This window comes from Myotis lucifugus, unplaced genomic scaffold (genome assembly GCF_000147115.1).
Source record: "Myotis lucifugus unplaced genomic scaffold, Myoluc2.0 scaffold_1025, whole genome shotgun sequence".
Lineage (NCBI taxonomy): Eukaryota > Metazoa > Chordata > Mammalia > Chiroptera > Vespertilionidae > Myotis > Myotis lucifugus.
In genome coordinates, this window is record NW_005872073.1 from 38,316 (window position 1) to 61,335 (window position 23,020).

General features: G+C 52.0%; 1 protein-coding gene across 1 annotated transcript in view; it reads left to right on the top strand.

Annotated features, from left to right (window-relative positions):
• AFDN (afadin, adherens junction formation factor) overlaps positions 1 to 23,020 on the top strand; it is a 95,658-nt gene that overhangs the window by 25,914 nt on the left and 46,724 nt on the right. Inside the window, 11 exon segments of the mRNA XM_014449110.2 lie at positions 906 to 1,101; positions 4,000 to 4,115; positions 4,792 to 4,955; positions 7,439 to 7,599; positions 9,225 to 9,382; positions 9,784 to 9,895; positions 10,968 to 11,135; positions 13,716 to 13,760; positions 19,214 to 19,308; positions 20,097 to 20,359; positions 21,959 to 22,028. Of these exon segments, the coding sequence (XP_014304596.2) occupies positions 906 to 1,101; positions 4,000 to 4,115; positions 4,792 to 4,955; positions 7,439 to 7,599; positions 9,225 to 9,382; positions 9,784 to 9,895; positions 10,968 to 11,135; positions 13,716 to 13,760; positions 19,214 to 19,308; positions 20,097 to 20,359; positions 21,959 to 22,028 (1,548 nt within the window).

A 23,020-nucleotide genomic window follows, 5' to 3' on the forward strand; every position in this document is an offset into this window, starting at 1 on the left:
CTCGTGCCTGCTTGCAGTGCTGCTGGCTGAGTCCATGTCAGGTTCTCTAGGAGGAAGGTGTTGAGAACGGTCTACACTGACGGCTGGTTTGGGCAAGTAGTTTACTTTGGAATTAGTTACAGTCACTCACGTTCACGGCAGGAATGAGGCCGGCGTTCCCGTGCTGTTTCTGTGATCGTGGCTGGACAGGCTCAGGGACAGACAGGCAGGAACTGGCACTCCTGGGTCTGGGTGCAGAGCTGGATTTGTCACATAAATGCTCGAGCAAGACACGTAAGCTGTGTGAGTTTTCATGACCAGGTCTTGGAAGTGGGGTTTACTGGTACCTACTGAACTGGGTTGTTGGAAAGACGTAGTAGAACGATGCACGCCCAGGGGAGCTGGCACTTGCGGAAGAATCAATAAACGTTGGCCGTTACTACGGCAGCGACGCTGCAACCACTATCTTCCCCAGGAGACCAGTGAGGCAAAGAGCAATTGTACATAACTCGTCCCAAGTCACATAATTACATCTGAAGATAAATCCCCTGTCTCTCCTTTCTGTCTCAGATGTGTGGGGTAAGGAAACATTTTTAAAAAGTGGGGAATTGCTCTGGCTGGGTGGCTCAGTTGGTTGGAGGGTCATCCAATACACCAAAAGGTTGTGGGTTCGATTCCTGGTCAGGGCACATAGCTAGGTTGCTGGTTCGATCCCCAGTTGGGCGTGCATGGGAGGCAACCGATGTCTTTCCCCCTCTCCCTGCCCCTTCTCCCTTCCTCTCTTTCTAAAATCAATGAAAACATCTTTTCTGGTGAGGATTAAAAAAAAAAGTGGTGAGTTGCCTTTTTCATTTACTAGTGTTATAGAAAGGGGATCTTTTCAGAATGTTGTTTTTCAAAAAATGTATGATTTTGTTTTCTTCTAGGACCTGGAGTTCCATGGAGTGATGAGGTTTTATTTTCAAGATAAAGCGGCTGGGAACTTTGCAACAAAATGTATCCGGGTCTCGAGCACGGCCACCACGCAGGATGTCATCGAGACGCTGGCCGAGAAGTTCCGGCCGGACATGCGCATGCTGTCCTCTCCCAAGTACTCGCTCTACGAAGTGCACGTCAGCGGAGGTCAGTGTCCCCTCTCCTGCCAGGCATGCCCCCCTCCCCCCACTCCCCAGGTCCCCTGGCTTCCTCTCGAGAGCCAGGGAGCAGTGGGCGGCGGGCGGCAGAGCTTCTGTATGTCGGGAAAGGTCTGTGCATCCCCAGCACATGTTTGTTGGAAGTTGGATGAATGTAGTTTTGCACGTGCTTGTTGCTCCGAAGATACGTAACGTGGCGTTTCCTGAGTAACTCACCCACCCACAGATCTGGGGCACAGACAGCGATGACGGCGTGCTCCTTGCTTTGGGAGAAACAGTTGGTGTCACTCGTGTGTGTGGAATGGAGCAGCACAGTGAACGGTGACCCAGTTGTGTGTGAGATGGGTCGCCAGCCTTCCCGTAGGTTGTGATGTGGACAGCACGTTTCCATCGCTGTGTGAGGAACTCGGGGTGTCTGGGGAAGCTCTAGTAATTTCTCCTTGTTTTAATGTTTGAAATATCTGGAAATATTCCATATATCTATGTCAAGTAACAGTTTAAATTGGACTGGTTAGAAATGTAGGAATTTACAAATTTGAATGTTTCAGAAATGTCCAGTCATCTGCAAAAAATGTAATGCAGCAAATAAAGGATTGCATATAACACAAACCTAATTTGAATACTTGTTAAGTTCTATCCACAAATCCTTTTTAATTTTTTGTTTGTTTTTACTTTAAAAAATACAGCTTTCTTTATAAATTTGAAATTGGGCAAACTTTTTTGTAACGTGTGGAATTCAAGTTTGGCCAAACATCCCCCCCCCACCCCCCCGCCCCCCAGTGGTATGTAATGTAGGCCATTGTTGTTTATTACTTTTTTTTATAAATATATTTTTATTGATTTCAGAGAGGAAGGGAGAGGGAGAGAGAGAGAAGCATCAATGATGAGAGAGAATCATTGATCGGCTGCCTCTTGCACACCCCACATTGGGGATGGAGTCTGCAACCCCGGCCTGTGCCCTGACAAAAGCGAACCCTGACCTCCTGGTTCATAGGTCAGCGCTCACTGAGCTGCACCAGCCGGCTGTTTATTACTTCCTTAAGGTTACAGGGTCTCACCTACACAAGCAGTCCCGGCCCGGAGTGACGCAGGACAGCCGCGTGGCTGGGTGTCTGCGGGGGGTGGGGTGGGGGTGGGGGGGTGTTCCTTTGCTCAGGACCTTGGAGAGGAAGACAGCCTCCACTTCTCCGCGTCTGGTTGGTCCGTGGAAGCCACCAAGTGGAGTCTTTGCAGTAACAGGATGCAAGATGGGAATTTGAGATCTAAAAGCAGCATGGTTTTGATTTTTTTTAAAAGAACCGCTTTCCTTTAGATTTTTAAAATTAGATTTGCTTTTAATAAAACAGTAAAATGTCTTACTTGTAAGGAGGTGAAAACCATGGAGGCGTAAAAAGGAAAGGAAATGGTCCCCCCCAGCCCTGAGGCGAGGGAGCAGCCAGGACAGTGGGCTGTCCTCCCACCCCTTGGTGCTCAGAGCGGAGGGTCCCCCCTGGGCCGACCTCAGTCTCCCCAGGTCGCGGAGCCTCAGGGTCGGCAGTTCTAATGGCACCCCTTGGCCTCGGGTGAGACCGAACACCCTATTTTATTGAGTAGCTGGATTTAGACAAATGAGTAAGTGTTTATGCTCTAACAACTCTGTGGCTCTTTGAAGAAGTAATATCCATGAAATGAAGGAAAAACTAAACTCCTTCCATTCTTAGTCACAGTTACTTTCCTCTGGAGAAAGGAAAAGGCTGCAGTCTTTAAAGCGAGTAGGAAATCCAGGAAGGCAGGAGCTCCCTGAGAGTGAGGACACGTGCACTCGGGGGGCGGGGGGTACGTGTGCGCTAGGGCACCTCACCCTGGTTCTGTTTGCTTTTGTGATTTAGACGTCATTGTTCTTAATATTAGTCTCTAAGCATGCAGTGTGAAGGGCTTTTCTCTAGTGCAAACTTCACAACATCATGGTAATTTTGGTTTGTAGCAGGAATGTCAGACTTCTTAATCCAGTTATTGATCTGTCACTCTGTGTTTTATTTCTCATGTTTTCAGTTGCTAAGACAGTAACTTAGAATTAGCTGTGCTTCATCACTGTTTGCACACCCTGTTCACTAACTGCCTCTGCAGGTCTGCTTATGCTTTACATGTGCCCTGTCCCCCGGCTGCCTTTACGCCTCCCAGCTGTGCTGCCCTCATTGGAGCACAGCCTGTGCTCAGTGCCTGTTGACCTGTGCCGCCTGGAGGCTCCTGTTGGGTGGCCAGGCTGGGTGGCCTCTCCAGAGGCCTCAGTGGCCGCCTTCTCCCGGCTCTGTGGGCCCGATGCTGGCTGGGTTCTGAGGAGGAAGGAACACGGACACTCAGCTGAGCACTTGACCCCAGCACAGAGCAGGAGGGGGGAGCTTGTGTTCCCGGAAGCGCATGTGAGGGGCGAGGGTCAGAGGCACAGAGCGAGGAAGAAGAGCAGCCACTTCCTCGCCTGAAGGTGCCACGTGGGTCGTGCCACCTGAAGCGCAACGTTAATGCGAGAGGAAAACCTCAAGGATCGGGGCCGTCTGTGCTGTGTTAGCACTTCCTCCTGTTGCCCATGGGACAATTTCATTTCCAGAAACAGGCTTGTTTAGCAAGGTTCTAGAAACTGTTTCCTCCCTGGTTGGTGTTTCCCAGTTCCGTTCTGAATGTTGTGAGGAATGTGTCTGGCCAGGTGTGCACTGGATGCGTGGTGGTGTGCAGACGGCACAGACACCGAGTCAGGTGGTAAAGCTCACGGAGCATTTGCGTTGCATTCCAGCCTGACAGCAAGGCCTCGAGGTGATCCTTATGTCGCTCACATTAAACGCTATCAGGATGTTGGGTGAGCCACAGCCGCCAGGTAACCACGGCTTCCCTTTTTCTCTTTCATGTTCTGAAGAAGAAAGAAGATTGGATGTGGAAGAGAAGCCCCTGGTCGTGCAGCTGAATTGGAATAAAGACGACCGCGAGGGCAGGTTCGTCCTGAAGAACGAGAACGACGCCGCTCCTCCCAAGGTAGGCCCCGCGCCCTCCTCCTCCGGGCAGGCGGCTGCTCCCAGGACGTCGCCGTCCCGCTCCGTTTCCTCGGTGACCTGCCTGTTACCCTGTTACATGGCATAGAAATGGTCACTGACCCGCTGGCAGGCCATGCTACAAAGTCAGAATGAACAAGCAGATTAACAAGATCCAGAAAAAAATTGGACGTTTTTTATCAAACTATTCTTACAGCTTTGCTTTATTAAAAGCCAGTTTATTACAGCTGCTTTACTTCTTTTGAAGTTAGAAACACTGTAAAGTAGATAATGACTTAATGCTTAGGTATTTCTATATTTTTTATTAGGTTTCTTTTATTCAAATTACTCTATGTAAAATATTTGGATTTTTATTTATTGAAAATCAGATTTCATGATTCTCACCCCAGTTTTCCTACTGGACTTGCCTGCTTGTTGGCTTAGCAGTTGTGAGTTGTGCTAAAGTTCACACACAGTGAGATGCACAGACAGTGGCGTGTAACTCATTAAGAGTTGATGCCTGTGCTCACGGCACGGTCAGCCCAGCGGAACTGGAGAACTCCCCCCGCACTCCCGGGCCGGTGGCTGTGCCATGGCGCGTGGATGAGCCGGGCTTGGCCCCAGGAGAGCTTGACGTGGTTCTGTCGTAGCCAGCGTAGTGATCATGTCCCTTCTGTCAGAAGGCTCAGAGCAATGGACCTGAAAAGCAGGAAAAGGAAGGCGTTATCCAGAACTTCAAGCGGACTCTCTCCAAGAAAGAAAAGAAGGAGAAAAAGAAGCGAGAAAAAGAGGCCCTGAGACAGGCACCCGACAGAGAGGACGGGCCTTTCCGAGGGGAAGACGTGTGAGTTACGTGGGAGACACGCGCCTTCCTTTGTGTTCTGAGCCAGGGGTTTGAATGCCGCGGACGGTCCGGTCAGAGGGTAATGTGGGCGAACGGCGGCTCTTCTGCTGGAGCTGTTTGCTGGCAGCACCTGTCGCTCACTGAGTGCTCGGTGAGCAAGCCGGCCGGTTCACAGTGCTGTTCGTTCCAGTGGGCCATGGCTGTCCGCGTCTTCTCTTCACCTGCACCCGGTCTTCCTTTTATTTCTGCTTTTGGGGTCCTTTAGGCAACGGTGGTTCCTTATGCACCTCACATACGCTTACCACACGCTCAGACTTGTCACGGGCAGCGAGAGCAGCCCGGTCCCTTAAAGGGCCGCGCGCACTGACTCCCATTCCTCCGCCTGCCACCCAGCCCGTCCTGGACCTCCTGACCTGCGCAGGAGTGTGGGCTTCTGACCGCAGAGCCGAGGGAACAGGGAGCCATTGCGCTCTCATTCGCACAGAGAGCGACGTCGGGAGAAGCTGACTTCCCCTCGTGTGGGTCTCCGGGTGGGCGTGCCGCCTCGTCAGCTCTCTGTCCAGGTCGCCCCCGGCTGTGCCCGGGCTCAGACTCGCTCGCCTTGTGCCGACCGCGCAGTCGTCTGTGTGTTGCGTTTCTCCACTGAGGTCGAGGAGTTCACTTGGAAACTAGGCGTCTGTAGACTTGCCAGGAGGGAAGGGGTCCCTGCCGTCACCTGAGCCAAGGACCAAAGTTTGTGTCTGTTCCACAAATGCACACACTTCCTGTGTTTATGTAGAGTTTTTAAATGGAATATAGTCACAGTCTCAAAACTAGAACTTTCCACATGACGTTTCCCCACTAATGAGTGTGATTTATAGTTCACATAAAAATTTATTCACAGATATACCTGTAGTCACAAATATGTGTATTTTAAGTAATCTAAGTGTTATACTCTATTCTCTCATACCGTTTTTCCAAAACGTATGGAACCAGCTCTTTTGGTGCTGGTAGGTGTTCACAGGTTCTCGGTATTAATAGTGCTCCGGTGACTCTCCTTGCTCCAGAACTGTGGGGGCTCCTCTTGTTGTTCCCTTAGGGTTTGCTGGGGAAGAATGGCTGGGGACAGCTCGGGGGCTTGCTGCCAGGTGCGCCCCCAGGAGCCCCCACACCCTCATCTCCTCGTGCCCTCAGCACTGCTGGTGCCAGAGCATGCTCGCTCTCAGTGTAGAACGTCTTCAGTCAGTAGAGTTTGCTTTATCATTAGCAAGGTGATGTCTGTCGACGTGCTCATTAGTCACTTCTATTCATGCTTCTGTTGCCATGACTTCCTCAGGCCTTTTTCCCCCACTTTTGATTGATTCTGCATGTTCTGTATTGAGGACATCAGCCATTGGTCAGTAATTGCATTTACTTAGCATGGAATTGCAGCCTGGGTTCAGTGTGTTACCGTGGGCTTCGGTGCTGACCTGCTAGGCATTGCTGCCCACGGAGGAACTCCTGAGTCTGGTACCACATAGCAAGGCTTTGTTAAGGTGGTTCTACATGCGAAAGGACTTGTAAATATATCGCTCATATGTGGGCAGCACCAAAGGAAAGAAGAGTTTAGAACCTTGGTGAAGGTTTGTTTTTTTATCAATTTAGTTTATGAGATATGATATAATATTTTTAAGAAAATTAGCTACTTAAAATGAATTAAGTCACTCAGCTTGATGGAATCAAAGACTGGTTGTTAATTAAATGATTTTTATGATTGATGCCCGACCGGCGTGGCTCAGTGGTTGAGCATCGACCTATGAACCAGGTCACGGTTCAATTCCCGGTCAGGGCACAGGCCCAGGTTTCGGGCTCAATCTCCAGTGTAGGGTGTGCAGAAGGCAGCCGATCCATGATTCTCCCTCATCATTGATGTTTCTATCTCCCTCCTTCTCCTTTCCTCTCTGAAATCAATAAAAATATATTTTAAAAAATTTATTTTTATGATTGAGAATGTCATCTTCAATAGCATCAAACTTTAGTCAAGTACGTCAGTGTTCCCTTCATATTTAGTGTTCAGCGCCTCCCTCTGTACAGCTGACCCCTCATAGGAACCATTGTGGCAATTCCCTTCTGAAAACTTGGCTTCAAGAAAGTGAACCTTGGTGAGCCTTTTAGTTGTTAAAACATGTATAGTCCATCTTATTTCTTGGGGTTGGGCTGTTGTGTCACTCATTTGGTCTGTTTTAGAGTAACATGGGTGGAAATTGCTGAGATGTATAATTGAGACCTTTTCCTGAGCTTTGTTAATACACAGTAATTAACGGTATAAACTCACCATAGGATTTGAACTGTAAGTTTGTTTAGTTCGGTCTGTCAGTCTGTACTGAGAAAGTGCACTCTGTCCACATTGGCTGTGGCTGCGCGGTGAGCCCGCACGCAGCTGCCCTTCCAGTGTTGATGGTCACAGTGTAACAGTTTCTGACACAGAAGTGTTTAAATGGTGTTGGTGTCCTTGTTCCTTACAGTGAGAATTCTCGCCTGGCTGCTGAGGTTTACAAAGACATGCCCGAAACCAGCTTCACCCGCACCATCTCGAACCCCGAGGTGGTCATGAAGCGGCGGCGGCAGCAGAAGCTGGAGAAGAGGATGCAGGAGTTCCGCAGCTCGGACGGGCGGCCTGACTCAGGTCAGGCTTCCGGTTTCCCGTCGCTTGTTGTGAACCGAGTTAGTAATTACCCCTTCTAGGAGCAGAGCCCTGCGAAGTTGAGTGAACGGGTGACGTGGCCTGTTCACAAGTGCATGTCGGGTCTGGTCCTGACTCAGTGTGGGCTCCCGTGTAAGAGCTCTGTTCACAGAGAGCGCTGTTCCCTGCAGGGCCAACCAATCGATGTGTCTCTCCCTCCCTCCTTCCCCACCCCCTCCCTTCCACTCTCTCTAAAAATCGATGGAGAAATAGCCTCGGGCGAGGATTAACAAAAAAAGGAAAAGGAAGGTGGTAAAAATTTTTTAAAAGGGCAAGAGGCACGCTCATTACCACCTGCCGAGTGCTAACCACGTTCCAGACCTAAAGGGGCTCTGTGTGTCACAGGACATGAGGGTGAGCTGCTGAAGCGTGTAAACTGGGGGGGGGGGGGGGGGGGGCGGGGGTCAGGAAGCTGTAACGTAGCTTCGGCTTCAAATCCAGAGCAGCTGGTGTGGACACGGTGGAGCGAGGACGTGGTGGCACACCCCTGGAGGCTGCCGCTCTGAGGCCTGGTCTCGGAGCTCCTGACCAGCGTGGACCCTGCACAGGGGCCTTTCCCAGTCCCGGGCTTGGGGCGGTCGCCGTCGCTCTCCTCACCGCCAGGCTTGTGCTTCTCACAGCATGGACACTGTCTTCAGTTATTTGTTGTTTCCGTGTTAGTCACCCTCCCCCAGCACCTCCTCACACCTGGATGCCAGGCAAGCACACTCGCCTGTTCAGTGACAGTGGGGGCTGGGATCTGCGTGGGTTTTCGTGGTCACACGTGTTGACAGCCTGGGCCAGCAGGTCTGTGGCCCAGTACAGTGCGGTTTCATTAAAGACCTAGTGTTTTTACTGTGAGTCAACTTGTCACATGGTAGTTTGACCATAAGTAGAACGCACACTGTGACACCAAAGTAGATCTCTGTAGAATTCCATTAAAAACATACAAACAACAACGAAGATCCCAGGATACTGCGTTGCTCTGCCTGGTTGGTTTTCCCTCCCAAGTTAGTTCACAGCTGGACAGGGTGCTGGTGTGAGTCCTGGGAGTACACCCCGGCCCAGTGCTTGGCGGCAGGTCCCTTCTGAAGCAACAGCGTCTCCTGGCGTCCAGCTCAGTCTTTTCCCATTGGTGTCGTCAGTGGGGTTCATATGAACTTCATCCGGGTTTTTAATTTGTCTCAGATCGATGGTGAGAAGGTAGAGACGATGGGGGGGGGGGGGGGGGATGGCTGTGTGACAGCAGAAGGTGAGGACACGGGACAGCCCTGGAGGAAGCAGCAGGACTGTCTACTCGCTTCCTCCTCGCTCCGTCCCTTATCCTTGCAGGAGTCTGTTCCCCGTCCTGAAACCAGCGGGGCTGGAGAGGCCAGGAGTGCGCTGTCCCCCTGCCAGGCGCGTGCTGTGGCAGAGTCACTGGGTCGTGTGTGCCCCCCTATAGGAGATGAAGATGGAATTGCGTCCGTTCCCTGTGGGCCTCCATTGCAGCGAGAACTTGGGCGCCCTTTTTTTTCTTAAGTGACTGCAAACGCCCGCTGCCTGGTACTGGAGTGAAGTTGTGCTCAGAGACGTCTGATGTTTTCCAGGTGGAACGTTGAGGATTTATGCAGATAGTTTACGACCAAATATCCCCTACAAGACCATCCTGCTGTCCACCACGGACCCTGCGGACTTCGCGGTGGCGGAGGCGTTGGAGAAGTATGGCCTGGAGAAGGAGAACCCCAAGGACTACTGCATTGCCCGGGTGAGTGGCTGCGGCAGCGCCGCCCTGTGGTGCCAGCGAGAACTTGCCAGTGAACTTGCCCCGGGGCTGATTCCTTCCCCTGTGCAGTTTAGAATCCGAAAACCCATGTGTTACAGCCACAGGAGAGCATTCCCTCTCCCGTTACACAAGTTACCCATGCTCCTGTGCGGGGTGAGGGAAGGAAGGAGGCAGGTTGGGAATAAAGGTCACCCACAGTTCTATCGGGGGAGCAGCGATTCACATTCCGCTGTATGTCCTTCCAGGTGTTACTTGGCCTGCACAGGTAGAGTTTGACCAGTTTGCTTTCACAGTGACTCTGTTGACCCCCAAACCATGACTCTTCCTTTAAATGCCCGTGATGTGCTTCTGCGGGACAGTCACAGTGGACGGCTTTGTTTTAGGTTATGCTCCCTCCTGGAGCCCAGCATTCTGATGATAAAGGTGCTAAGGAAATGGTCCTGGACGATGACGAGTGCCCCTTACAGATCTTCCGGGAGTGGCCCAGCGACCGCGGTGAGTGCAGGGGGGTGTGCACCTGCTGAGCCGCTGGCTCAGTCTCTCGGCTGTAGGGGAGCTCGGCTGTAGGGGAGCCCGGCTGTGCTCCCTGTGGGCTATTTGTGGGGCGGTTTTCTCTGTCCTCCCTGGTTCCCTTGTTCGAGGTCACGTTCAGTGGCTCATGTGCAGACCTGGAACAGACTGTCCCCCTCCAGTAGGCGTGTCATGTCTTAAAGAAGCTGGGCCCCCACACTGCCTGCGTGGAAGGTCATGGTCCCGTCAGCAGTGGAGTCCCGCGGTGCCGGCCAGATGACTGGGTGGATTGGCAGATGTGTTCCAATAGGGAAAGCGACCTGCCACCCTAAAGGTTGTCCAGCAATTGGTTATTTAAAAAATGAGCCAAGCTTTTCACTCTGCAGGCCGTTGGCTCTCATTGTTCCAGAGCAGGGAAGGGGTTCCCTGTGTCTTGATGGGACAAGTTTTCTTGCTCTCGGTTCACATGATACGCTACCTGCTGTGTAGCTGGTCTTTGCATTAATAAATACATAAAGGTTTACTGCCAGTCAACCCTGGCAGTGCTTGAATGTGGACTGGTAGTTTTAAAAGTACACTCTCTCAATACTTTTTCTAGACAGTATACAGGTAAGCTTTATTAAAGTTAAATTCTTTTGAATTCTGAGTTAAGTCAGTTGAACTAAATAAAAATCAGATCAACTAAACAGATATTTGTGGGTATAGAGTGTGTGTGCGTGTTACACGTGTGTGTGCGTGTTACACGTGTGTGTGTGAATATATTTATTGCTCATAGGGTTGTTTACCAAGACGAACACTCATTCGTTCTTACACTGATGTGTGCTTTTCAAGGATGCCACGTGCTTGGGTAGTGGATAGTGTGAATTCACCTTTGCAGCTCGGTTGCTGGAGTCTCAGAGCACATCCAGAAGACTGTACTGTCTCTGTTGAGTAGAACATACTTGGGAAGCGTGCACGCAGCTTGCCCTTGGGAGTTGACATTGGGTAGCATCTTTGGTCACCTGGCCGGCAGCACTCCCGTGCATCTAGTTCATACCCGGCATTGCTTCTATTCCAGGGATTTTAGTCTTCCAGTTGAAGAGGAGGCCCCCAGACTATGTCCCCAGGAAAACCAAGAAGCACCTGGACGGGCGGCCCACGAAGGGCAAGGAGAGAGCTGACGGGGCGGGCTACGGCTCAGCACTGCCGCCGGAGAAGCTGCCGTACCTCGTGGAGCTGAGCCCAGGTGAGGCGCAGAGAACGGTTCGTTTTGTAAAGGAGTTTTTCTCTTGCCTGACAACCTGTTTCAAACCATTTATTTTTCTAAAAAACCCTCATAAGATGACATTTACTTAAAAAACACTCAAAACCTTAAGGTCCTAAGATATGTACTTTTCATGCATAAAAATAAAGTTCACATAGGCAGAAGTTGGTATTGAAAAAAAAGTTAAAATAGTGGCAATAGAGAATAAAGGAAAGGTTTAATTGATCTCCATTAACATTTTTTTTGTTCAAAATGACCTTGCAAAGTCCTTCCTCCAGCTGACAGCCTGAGATGGGCTCCTCCCAGGCAGGTTCAGGCGTGGGCTCAGCGGTGCTGGATGTATGAACAGTGTCTGAAAAGAATGTCCTTAAACTTAACAGTGCAGCGGAGAAATTGTGAGAGGGAGGGTGTCTGGTTTCAAATGAGAGTAGACCAAGTTTATTTTCCTGTTAGGCTTAAAATACTTGTTTATAGCGCTCTCTTAAGCCAAAGCTGTTGTAAGTGAGCCATCAGGTAGAGAAATACATTGATGTTCTTAAACGTTTTACATACATATCCCTATGTAGTATATATGTTTGCATATGTGATACACATGGCATGTTTATGACTTAAACGACATCATTCCGAGTTGATGTGGTTCGAGTACTAGTGTGGCCTGTGTTATACTGCGCTGTGCGAGACAGGCGGTGGCTCCCTCCCCGCCAGGACTGCGTTTAACTACAGGCCGTTAGCAATCACAGAAAAAGGGAGCTGGAAACCAAGCCAGATGCATAGGCAACCCATGGTTCTCTGGGCAGGTGTTCTGTCATTCTCTCCTCTCATTCTTAAGTGTGTGTTTGTTTGCAAGGTTGTGACTGCTGGGGAGACATGGTACGATGGCCCGGCAGGCTGCATCGATGCAGGAGAAGTGGTGTTGCTTTGCCGGGGACTGGCAGTCGGCGCTCGGTGGCAGTTTGCTGCAGGTCCTAGTTTATGCTGATGATGTTGGAGGGTTTTTACTCCATCAGCTGTTTGTGAGGAATAGGTTAGTGTTACTTCGCCCCTCAGTCTCTGGCTGAACAGTTTGTTTAAATGTCACTTGCTCGCTGTGGTTTGGACACGTCCCGGTATCAGTGTGTCTGTAGGGTGTGTGCGCATGTTGGTGCCTGGAGTCTGAGGCAGTGGCTAGCAACTGTGAGACGGCCATTTATTTCTGAACTTAACATTTTTTAGTCAGGATCTTTGAGCATTGGGTCTGTTCTTTAAAGTTTTGCATTACATGCTAGAAATTAATGATTATTTTCTTCAAACCAAAAATTTTGAGGATTTAGAAGTATTATTAGTTCAGAGAGAATTGATAAATAGCAGTCAACATAGAATAGTTTTCAAATGAGTAATGGAAAGTTGATTTGAGTGGTAGCAGAGACAGGCTGAGAATTCGTTCATTGACTGATTTGACTAATAGTTATTGAATCCTTATTATATGTCATCGTCTGGCCTTGGAGATAGCGCTCCGACAAACAGATTAAACCCTGATTTCAGGAACTTACATTCTAGCAGGAATTGCTATTTTGACTGCTTATTTCTTATGTATAGTCTCCCAGGTGATGAGAATATATAACATTTTTGTAGGTGTGGGAAAGTGGTAGAGACTAGATAAGTTTTACTTCTGTGCTCCTTTTCAACAAATATTGGCAACAGCACGTTACATGCCGATTAATATGTGTCCTTTGTCCGTGGCCTTCTGCTACGTTGGTCAGCGTTTACCGAGCTAATGCTTTAGGCTGAGCAGTGGGTTTCCAAGGTGAGTGAGGTTGCTCCTGCCGTTGAGTGATTACACCCAAGAGTTGCTGGTGATACAGTGTGGTGAGTCCCCGTGCGTGCGTTGGTCCGACGTCCCTCCTGTTGGGTGGCCTTGTTGTCTGACAAATGCCCGATGCTCAGATCGGCGACCACTGTCAGGGTGAGCAAGTGGTGGCAGACCTGAGTGCTGGGCAAGGTCTTACACGGAAACCTTGTTCTTCTCAGTAGCCCTGCTGTCTCTCTAAGTGTTCACTCTTAGAGTCAGCATGCTGAATGAAGTGGAAGGTGTTCCATTGCCAAGCAAGTAATGTATCCATGTTGACTTGTTGTGAATGGATGAGAACCGTATTTCCACCGGACACGTCATCAGACTGGGTCTGTCCGCAGCTGGGCTGAATGCCTGAGGTGTGTGAGGTGTGGGTGTAGCTGACACTGTCTTTTGGAGAAATGGGGGCTCAAAAATCCTGTAGGCTTTGCTTTGGGTTTGACTGTGTTCTTTCAACAGAAGACTGCGGAGGGCGTGGACTCCAGGCCTCCCTCCCTGCTCTCCTGCCTATGACTCACCTGTCGTCTCGGTGTCTCCTTACAGTCCGTTGTCTCTAACACACAGCCTGCCTGGGCCTGTCGTCCGTCCTCATCCTGAAGGTGGTGGGGTGGACGCTTTCCTCCCGGCCAAGCGGTCTCACTGCAGCTCACCTCTCCTGTCTCTCCCTCTCCATGTCCCGCATGGCCTCTGTCGCTGCGCTGCCTTCACCTGGGTCCTCTGCATGCGCACCCCAGGGAGAAGGAACCACTTTGCCTACTGCAGCTCTCACGCTCACGAAGGTAACGCTGTGCTCCTGCTGCTCAGCTCGGGCGCTGACAGAGCCTGGTGTGTGTGCGTATTGGTGTGGAGTTGGTATGATTGACTTATTTTAAGACACTTAATGTACTATCATTAATAAGCATTCCATATCCAGAATTCATTAAAAATAATGGGAACTTATTTTGCAAAAATGTCCAATTCCTTTACTAGGCTGACTTAAGTGAGAACTTAAAGAAGGGAGAGAGCGATTTTCCTATTCTTCTCCCCTCCATCCCCCCAAGAATAAGAGGGAAGAGGCAGGGACGGGGAAGGAGAGAATGAGAATAGTGAGAGTGAGAAAGAGACAGGGTGAGAGAGACAGAGAGGCAGCAGGCAGGAGGAGTGCTTTGTTCAGCACCGTCTGCGACCTTGGGGTGCAGTGATGGTGGTGGGAGGAGTGTCTCAGGTCCGAGACTCCTTGGGAGGCTGCAGGGGAGGTCAGCCGTGCGATGGGAGCTCATGTTACTGCCAGGCCTGAGATGTCCTCAGGGCTCCTTGTTCTCGGGCGACCTCATCTGTTCTTGTCGGCAAGCGGTGCTTTCTCCCCAGAACGTGCTACTCCGATTTTGAGTATCTCCATCTTTGTCATCTTAAATGCTACAGCTAGTTGTTGGTTTTATGGAAATACTTTGTTTTTATCTGCTTTTATAGTTTAAACTAGAGGCCCGGTGCACAAAAATTTGTGCACTCGGGTGAGGGGGGTTCCTCAGCCTGGCCTGTGCCCTCTCACAGTCTGGACTCCTTAGGGGATGTCCACCTGCTGGCTTAGGCCTGCTAAGCTGGCAGTCAGACATCCCTCTGGTAGCCCAGGAGCCCTAGGGGGATGTCCACTTGCCAGCGGGGACCAGGCCTAAGCTGCAGTCGGACATCCTTAGCGCTGCTGAGGAGGCGGGAGAGGCTCCCGCCATCACTGCTGTGCTGGCAGCCGTCAGCCTGGCTTGTGGCTGAGCAGAGCTCCCCCATGTGGGAGCGCACTGACCACCAAGGGGCAGCTCCTGCATTGAGCGTCTGCCCCCTGGTGGTCAGTGTGTGTCAGTGACCAGTCATTCCCAGTCGTTCTGCTGTTAGGGTCAATTTGCATATTACCCTTTTATTATATGCCTGGTGCATGGGTGGGGGCTGGCTGGCTTGCCCTGAAGGGTGTCCCGGATCAGGGTGTGGGTCCCGCTGGGGTGCCTGGCCAGCCTGGGTGAGGGGCTGAGGGCTATTTTCAGGTTGGCCACACCCCCTTCAGGGAGGGGGGTCCTGCTGGGGTGCCTGGCCAGCCTGGGTGAGGGGCTGAGGGCTGTTTGCAGGCTGGTCAAGCCCCCCAGCAGGGACCCTCACCCCTTGAGGGTGTGGCCAGCCTGGGTGAGGGGCTGATGGCTGTTTGCAGGCTGGCCACAGCCCCTTCAGGGTGGCGGTCCCCCCTGGGGTGCCTGGCCAGCCTGGGTGAGGGGCTGATGGCTGTTTGCAGGCTGGCCACGGCCCCCAACTACCCAAGCTCCCAGTGGAGGCTGGCTGGAAGCAGGTATCTGGGATTTATTTATCTTTTATAATTGAAACTTTGTTGCCTTTAGCAGAGGCAACAGCGGGCCAGGGCAGGCGGGAAGCTTTACTTCCTCCATCGCTGGGGCAACCAAGCCTCCTGCTTGCTCCAGCTCCATGGCTGCCAGCCGCCATCTTGGTTGGGTTGATTTGCATATAGTCACTCTGATTGGCTGGTGGGCATGGCTTGGGGCGTGGTGAAGGTATGGTCAATTTGCATGTTTCTTTTTTATTAGAGTAGATATTTTTAACGTGTTAAATCTAACAAATACTTTCTGTGCTTTGTGAAGTTTATTTACTTTTTACCATCTTATTTTAGTTTAATTTTCTCCAAACTGATCATACAGATTTTCATTAGCTATTAGCCAAACTTGGAATTTGGGTTTTGTTGTGTGTTTTTTTAAAAATATAAACAGGTGGTATTCTTTTTACCTATTTTGATATTTCTGTATACATAAAGCAGAGGCTCAGGCGTGCTTTTGTTATCTTATGAGGGTTCTGGAATGATTCCACGTGTTTGTTAATTTCATACTCTGAGGTGATGGAGCGACAGGACTTTCCTTCCCCTGCTCGCACCACGTGCATGGAGGGTGTCAGCAGCTTCGGCCGCGTGCGCTGCTCCTCACGCCAGCGTCACTCGAGGGGTCATGTGCTCCCAGTGAAGCCGGGGGCTGCCCGTGCAGATGCTTTCAGTGGCCTCACAGCCCTTGGGAGTGGCGCCGCCGCTGTGTGGGTTCACTGAGATGTGAGCTCTGCTCACTTTCTCCCGGGTCCCCTGCCACACCCAGCACAGGGCCTGCCACACAGGAGGCTCTTCGCCCGCGTCCACACTCCGCACCACACACTGCTTCCCAGAGGCTCCTCTGGACGCCCTGAGGACAGAGCCATGGGTGGAACACGTGCCTGCACACGTGCTCCTGTCTGCCCGTGAACGGCTCCCCCTTAGTAGGTAGCACGCTAAAGAGGACTTCCTGTTACAGACAAGGCGCAGCACGTGTGGTAGTGACTCAGGGACCTCAGGTTGGCAAATGATTCTGACACCCAGATAAATTTGGATTTTGGGTAAAACATCAGTTTTTTAGTGTAAGTTTATCTCAGATATTGCACATGTGACTGGATGTCATGTATTTCATTTGACAATCCTAAATAATATTCTAACGTTTCTGCTGCCCCCCAAAAAGGAGAAAGAGGAACCCTTTTCCAGCTATTGAATGACAGATGCATGAAACGGCTTGTGGAAGGAAGCCTGGCTCTGGGAGAGGGGGGTGGAGGGAGGGCACTCACTGGGCACCGCCTGTGCCCTTCGCATTGGGAACCACGTGCACATATCACGTATTCTTAAGACAGAATTAAAAGTGAGCAGATCTCAGACGTCCTGGAACAAGCACTGCTCTGTGTGGCAGGGCTCTTAGAGGGTTTTCCACTGGAAAAAGGGGCTCTGACAGCGTGGAGGGCCGGGGAGGGGGGGGGGGTGGGGGGCGGGGGAGGGTGCTGAGGACTCGGTGCGAGGAGTGTGTGTGGCTGCTGTGTGAGGGCCTGGGCGGGGGGCGCTGAGGACTCAGTGCGAGGAGTGTGTGCGGCTGCTGTGCGAGGGTCGTCACCCTTGAGCAAGGGGCCGGCCGTGCTGTTGCAGGAGGAAAGGTTGCACCTACCAGAGCTTCCGTGCCTCCGTCCCCCTCTCTTCCTCCCTCCCTGAACGCACACACACACCATCGTAGCTCGGAGTCCGTGGCCACCATGGAGGTGGCTCGCAATCTGTCTGCGGAGGTGTTTCCTGTTGTTACTTTGAAGTGGTCAGAAAGGAGGGGCTGGGAAAGGGGTTTGTTCCCTTTCTCTGCAGCTCTCACTGCTGATGTGAAAGTGGCCATGGAGAGGGGGTGATGGCCGTGAGCTCACACGATGCCCTTCAAGAGCAAGCACATCACGAGTCTTTCTTTCTCCCCTAAATAGACACGTTTTTTATGTTCTTCTGTTTTTTTTTCACTTTGTATTGAAATAATTGTTTTGATCAGTTATTTGCGTCTTTTGTTTTCTTTATTTTGTAATTGCTGTGACCATATTGCATTATTCTGTCTCTTTATTTTTAGTTAATAATTACTGATTGCTAACATTAAACCTTTATTAAACGCATACTGTGGACCGGACACTGCTGAGCACCAGGATAGAGAGGTTTCTCCGAAAAGCTAGCCCCCAGGGAGCTCAGAGCTGGGAGGCGAGGCCGTGGGAAGGAGGGAGGGACAGGGACCCGGCACCTGGTGTCTGCAGCAGGCAGGGTCGTAGCCGTGTGGGGGCGCTGGACTCAGCGGGGCTGGAGGGGGTGCCGGTCCAGGGAAAGCCCAGGTGGTGCTGATGCCTCCTTTTGGATCAGAACTTGGAGCTGCCACCATGTCATGAGGGTGGCCCAGCCGTGAGCAAGCACAGACGCCCGGTTCCTAGCGCACTTTGACCTGGGTCTCAGGTGCTGCTCCAGTGTCTCCTGCCTTGCCTGGATGTCAGACCTCTGCTCTGCTTCCGAGATGGGCTGTCACTGTGGGTGTTACTGTGCACACTAACATCACAACGGTTTGCACAGAGCTGGTGTAGGCACGGCGTCTTGTGTCCAAGAGCTGAGACCACACCACAGCCTGAAACCAGTGTGCACTCAGATGTTGAGCTCCAGAAGCCCTCCCCGCTGGCATCCCCGAGCCAGCGCCTAGAGATCGTAGCTGGCGGCTTAGTAAGAGGCCCTGAGGCCACAGGCGTTAGTGCAGTAGGTCGCGCGGCTCCTGGGCTGCTGGGAGGCTGTAGTTCAGTGGTTCCCAAACTTATTTGGCCTACCGCCCCCTTTCCAGAAAAAATATTACTCAGCGCCCCCTGGAAATTAATTTCTTTTAAATTTTAATAGCAATTAAACAGAAGGATATATGTATTAATGTTTCTACCTTTTTCGTAAAATATAGTAAAGAAAGGTGTAAATTAGAAACATTGAAGTTCGAAATTATGAAACTATTTATTGAACTCAGAATAGAAAGGTAATACAAAAAAAGTTAAAACAAATGCACCTGTGGCCATCACCGCCCCCCTGGATCGCTGCAGCGCCCACCAGGGGGCGGTAGCGCCCACTTTGGGAATCTGCTGTAGTGGATGTATGCCGGCTGGGCTGCCTCCACGGCCACCTCTTTTGGGACCTGTTGGTCCTTTGGGGCATGTTCCCTCCTGTGCTGGCAGCTCTGAAATCAGAGCAGGTCTTAGACTGGTGCCATTCTATAGGGGAGGGAACGAGTAGGTGCCCTAGGCAACACGCCTGCGTAGAAACCAGCCCGCCTGGCACTGCTCTCCCCAAGCACCTCCATCATGGAAGTCCTGCGCAGGGACGTGTACAGTTCCAACACATCATAGCGGGTGGAGTGACACCAGCAAGCCAGGGCCCTCTGTCCTCCCGCAGCTCTGCTCCCTGGAGCGGAGCCCCTGGGGATAGGGTTCAGAAGGCGCGGGTTTGGGTCTCCTCCCCAAGGATTTGGTCCAGGAGGTCTGGGCGAGCCCTGAGGCTGCACTTGGAAGACCTGCCTCAGGGGTCCAGCCGTGCCCACAGCCAAGTGGCTGGTGCGGGTAGAGGGCAGGTTCACTGCCAGAGGGACCTGGTCTCAGGGAAGGCCCTGGGTCTGTGATGACCTTTCGCTGGCTGATAGGATCACTCCCCAGAGTCATTAACAAAACCCAGGGCGGGGGGAGGGGGAGACAGTGCTTGTTACCTGATGAGAAAATGTCGGTGTGAATGACAGTGTTTAGCACCTTGAATGATACTCAACAGAAGCTGATGTGTTCATGTGTTTAGTTTGCGTTTTCTGTGTCCCGTTAAGTCACATGCTGTGAATTTGGAAGGAGTGTGGTGTCGCTTCTAAGGTGACCTTTTACTTGCTTCTCACAGACGGATCTGACTCCAGAGACAAGCCCAAGCTCTACCGCCTGCAGCTCAGTGTGACTGAGGTCGGGACAGACAAGTTTGACGACAGCTCTATCCAGGTGCGCGTCGGACGGCCGCTCTCAGCTGCCTTTTGTGATTCTCACCTTTCAGTAGGAGGTAGCAGGTGGGAGCGAATGGATAAATGGGTGAACATGAAAGACTGTATTTAAGCGTAAGTAGCTTGTTCACTCGGGGTCACTTTTCTTTGCTCAGCGTGAGAAGAGCAGAGTGTGCGCTTCTGTCCACACTGCCCGTCTAGAAACGTGGGGTGGCCATGACGTTCCTGAGACTGCTGCTTGTCCCCAGTGATGGCGGTGGTGTTACAGGCCTGCTTCCGGGAGACGGTGCCCATCACCGGGCGACACCTGGGGTCGCAGGCCTTCAGGACTCGCAGTGCAAGTGTCGTCTGGGCGTGGTTCTCGGGCGCTTAGCAACCCGAGCTCAGCGGCTGTGAGTGAGCAGTCAGGGCATCGCTGCACCAGGTGGACTTGGTTGTAACGACGGCCAGCTGTCGATGTTGGGTTCAGCTCTGACATCCTTTCCTCCTCAGCACAGCAGTGAACAGACACACAGGAGCTTGTAATCTTACATCTGTATAGACTGACCACTAACTCTCGCAGTCCTTGAAATGACCATGTGCTGTTTAATGCGAGTTACAGCCTGCCCTAAATCCAGGCTCTGGCTGCTAAAAGGGAATGTGCAGTTGTTTGACAGTGTTTACTTGTCTTTACGCTGCGATGGAAACCCACTGAAAAGCGCCAGAGCTTGTTAGACCATGCGTCGTCACAGGGACTCGCAGCTTTACGAGTCTGTGTTTACGTTCTGTGTACTTTTCCTCCTGTTTCAGTTGTTCGGCTCAGGAATTCAGCCCCATCACTGCGACCTCACGAACATGGACGGCGTGGTCACCGTCACGCCCAGAAGCATGGACGCGGAGACCTACGTGGAGGGGCAGCGCATCTCAGAGACGACCATGCTGCAGAGCGGGATGAGTGTGCAGTTCGGGGCCCAGCACGTGTTCAAGTTCGTAGACCCCAGCCAGGACCACGCTCTGGGGAAGAGGCCCGTGGACGGGGGCCTGCCCGCCAAGGGCCCCAGACACAAACCCGGGTAAGTCACTGAGACGCGTTGCCTCTGAGAAGCGCACAGTGTGTCTCCATTATGCCGAGGCGTTCCAAACGAGGCATCGGTCACGTGATTTTAATTTTGTCTTAATTTTTAACTCAAAGTGGGTCTGTGGTTCCAGTTCTTGTTTATTTGGTTGGTTTCAGAGGGAAGAAGAAGAAAGAAAGGTCTTCATCCTAACACGGGGTTGTGGCTAGTTTTTAAGTTATTTTAAAATATGTTGTTATTTGTTTGATCCTTTCAAACAATACTTGCTTCGCTCTTCTGTGAGGATTACGGTGTCTGTGTAAGATCCTCCCTAAGGAGGTTTTGTGTTGAGGTTCGTTTTCCTGTCACTGAGGGGACAGGACGACCTCAAGGAAGGCTCTGTCTTTTATGCTTGAGCTCCACCTAGCGCCTGTCTGAGGACTCGCAGCGGGGCTGCTGCTGGGAAACAGGGAGGCCTCCTGTTTGGGGAGGCTTAGCCGTGGGGTGTGCGTGTGCGTGTGCATTTCACACGGTAGTGGGTGTGGTCTCATGCTGTTCAGAGCAGCCGGGTGTGCATGAAGAAAAAGCCGTGCAGGAGCAGAGCCTGGAGCAGCTGTGCTGGTTTCCTGCGCCGCCTCCCTCCTTGCTCCCTCCCGGACCTCCCTTTGCTCAAACCCCCCCAGAGCCTAGACTTGGGCGGCTGTGAGCGTTGGGGTCTCTTCATGTTGGTCTTGCAGTGTCGGCGTCATCGACCTGGTTGCTGCTGTTGGCTAGCAGTGGGCTCTGCCCCGCCATTCTTTGTCCATGATGAGTCCTGGCGAAGGACAGGGCGAACATGATTGCTGACATGTTCACAAATTTCTCCATTTCTTTCTCTGTAGCCTAAGCAGCAGGACCCATAAAAGTCATCACACGGCCTCAGCAGGCGGCTCCTGGCATCTGAGGCGGCTGCTTCCTTTCGGTGCCGTTTGCGGCCTCAAGGCTCACGGGATGGGACTCTTGCTTCTTTCTTTAGGGCTCCTTTCCGTTTTCTGTTCTTAAATGTAGGTTTACAGACTGTCTTGAGAGTGTTTAGTAAGAATCGGTAGAAATGTTTTGTTTCGCTTTGTTTTCGTGTGAGGGCGTCACGTCACGGGAAGGCCATCGCATCCGGCCGCCTGGAAAGGGGGAGCCAGGTTGCTTTAGGATGTGACACACAGAGACCCCTCTGCAGGCTCCGCTCTCTTCACACCCAAAGACGCGACTTTCATCCTGCAGCTTCGTTGCTGGGAAGCGCCGTCCTGAAGATCTCGGCGCTGGGCGTTCCTCTAACCCAGCCGTGGGCAAACTACGGCCCGCGGGCCAGATCCGGCCCGTTTGAAATGAATAAAACTAAAAAAAAAAAAAAGACCGTACCCTTTTATGTAATGATGTTTACTTTGAATTTATATTAGTTCACACAAACACTCCATCCATGCTTTTGTTCCGGCCCTCCGGTCCAGTTTAAGAACGCATTGTGGCCCTCGAGTCAAAAAGTTTGCCCACCCCTGCTCTAACCGCTCCTTCTGTGTCACTGGGACGAGGCTCTGCCCGATCATTTGAGTCTTCATTCTCTGTGTTTTCTGTTTATCTTGGCAGAATTGTTCAGGAGACAACTTTTGACTTAGGAGGCGATATTCACAGCGGAACAGCGTTGCCAACAAGCAAGGTAGGTGATGGCATCTTGTCTGACAGGACGTGGTGGTTTAATGTTCTAGGCACCGTGGGTGAGTTACCGTAGTGGACCCGATACACTGCTGTGCAGACTCCACAGGGTCCTAGCTGTGGGCTGTTTATCTCTCAGCGACACATAGCTAACTGTGGGCTGCATTTCTCAGCGACGCGGGGCCGGGGGCAGGCTGTGTGTTCCCTGAGCAGAGGGGGCTGTGCTTTCTCTTCGGTGCTGTGTGTGCCCAGCCCTTCTCGGTCAGGTGATCCTGAAGATAATGGCCTCCCACTCCCCTTAGCCCTCTCCTTGGTCCTCGCTCCCACCTGTCAGCTTACCTCCTCGGCACTTGGCTTATCTTGTGTGATCAGTTATTTCTCTTCTCACTCTGGTTATTTGTTGCTGGGAAACAGATACCCCGAAACTCTGGACTGAAACAGCAGGCTCCTGCTTACAGTCGTGCACGTGGTTTGGATGCACCTGAGCAGCGAGTTGCTGGTCTTGCTGATGGTTCCTTGTGTGGCCGTGCTCAGCGAGTGGGTTTGTTGGTGGCCAGGCTGTGCTAGGGCACGGGGCCCGCTGGGCCTCCCACCTCCCTGTCATCTCAGGTTCTCTCCGTGGGACCTCGCCCTGTCGTCTCCATGGCAGCCAGACGTCCTGGGGCCTCCCAGCAGCCACGGGGTTTGCAGGTCTCCCGAAGGCTCAGGCGGGAGCTGGCAGGGGATGGCTCCTCCAGGGGCCTGTGGGTGAAGCAGAGCGCAGGCCCTGCCCAGGCTCGGGCGTCCTGGGGCCGCACACAGCAGTCTCCAGGCGGGGGCGTTCTCACCAGCATCGGGGAGAAGCCTGCTGTCCCCGGCGCCTGCCCAGCTGTCTGCTCCTGCTCACAGCATGCTTTCTGGAGAAATAGCTCTTCCTCCGACCTCTCTTCGTTACTCGGCTTTCATTGGCTCCTGCTCCCTCACGGGGACTGTCTGTCACGGGCGCTGAGGTCCTCC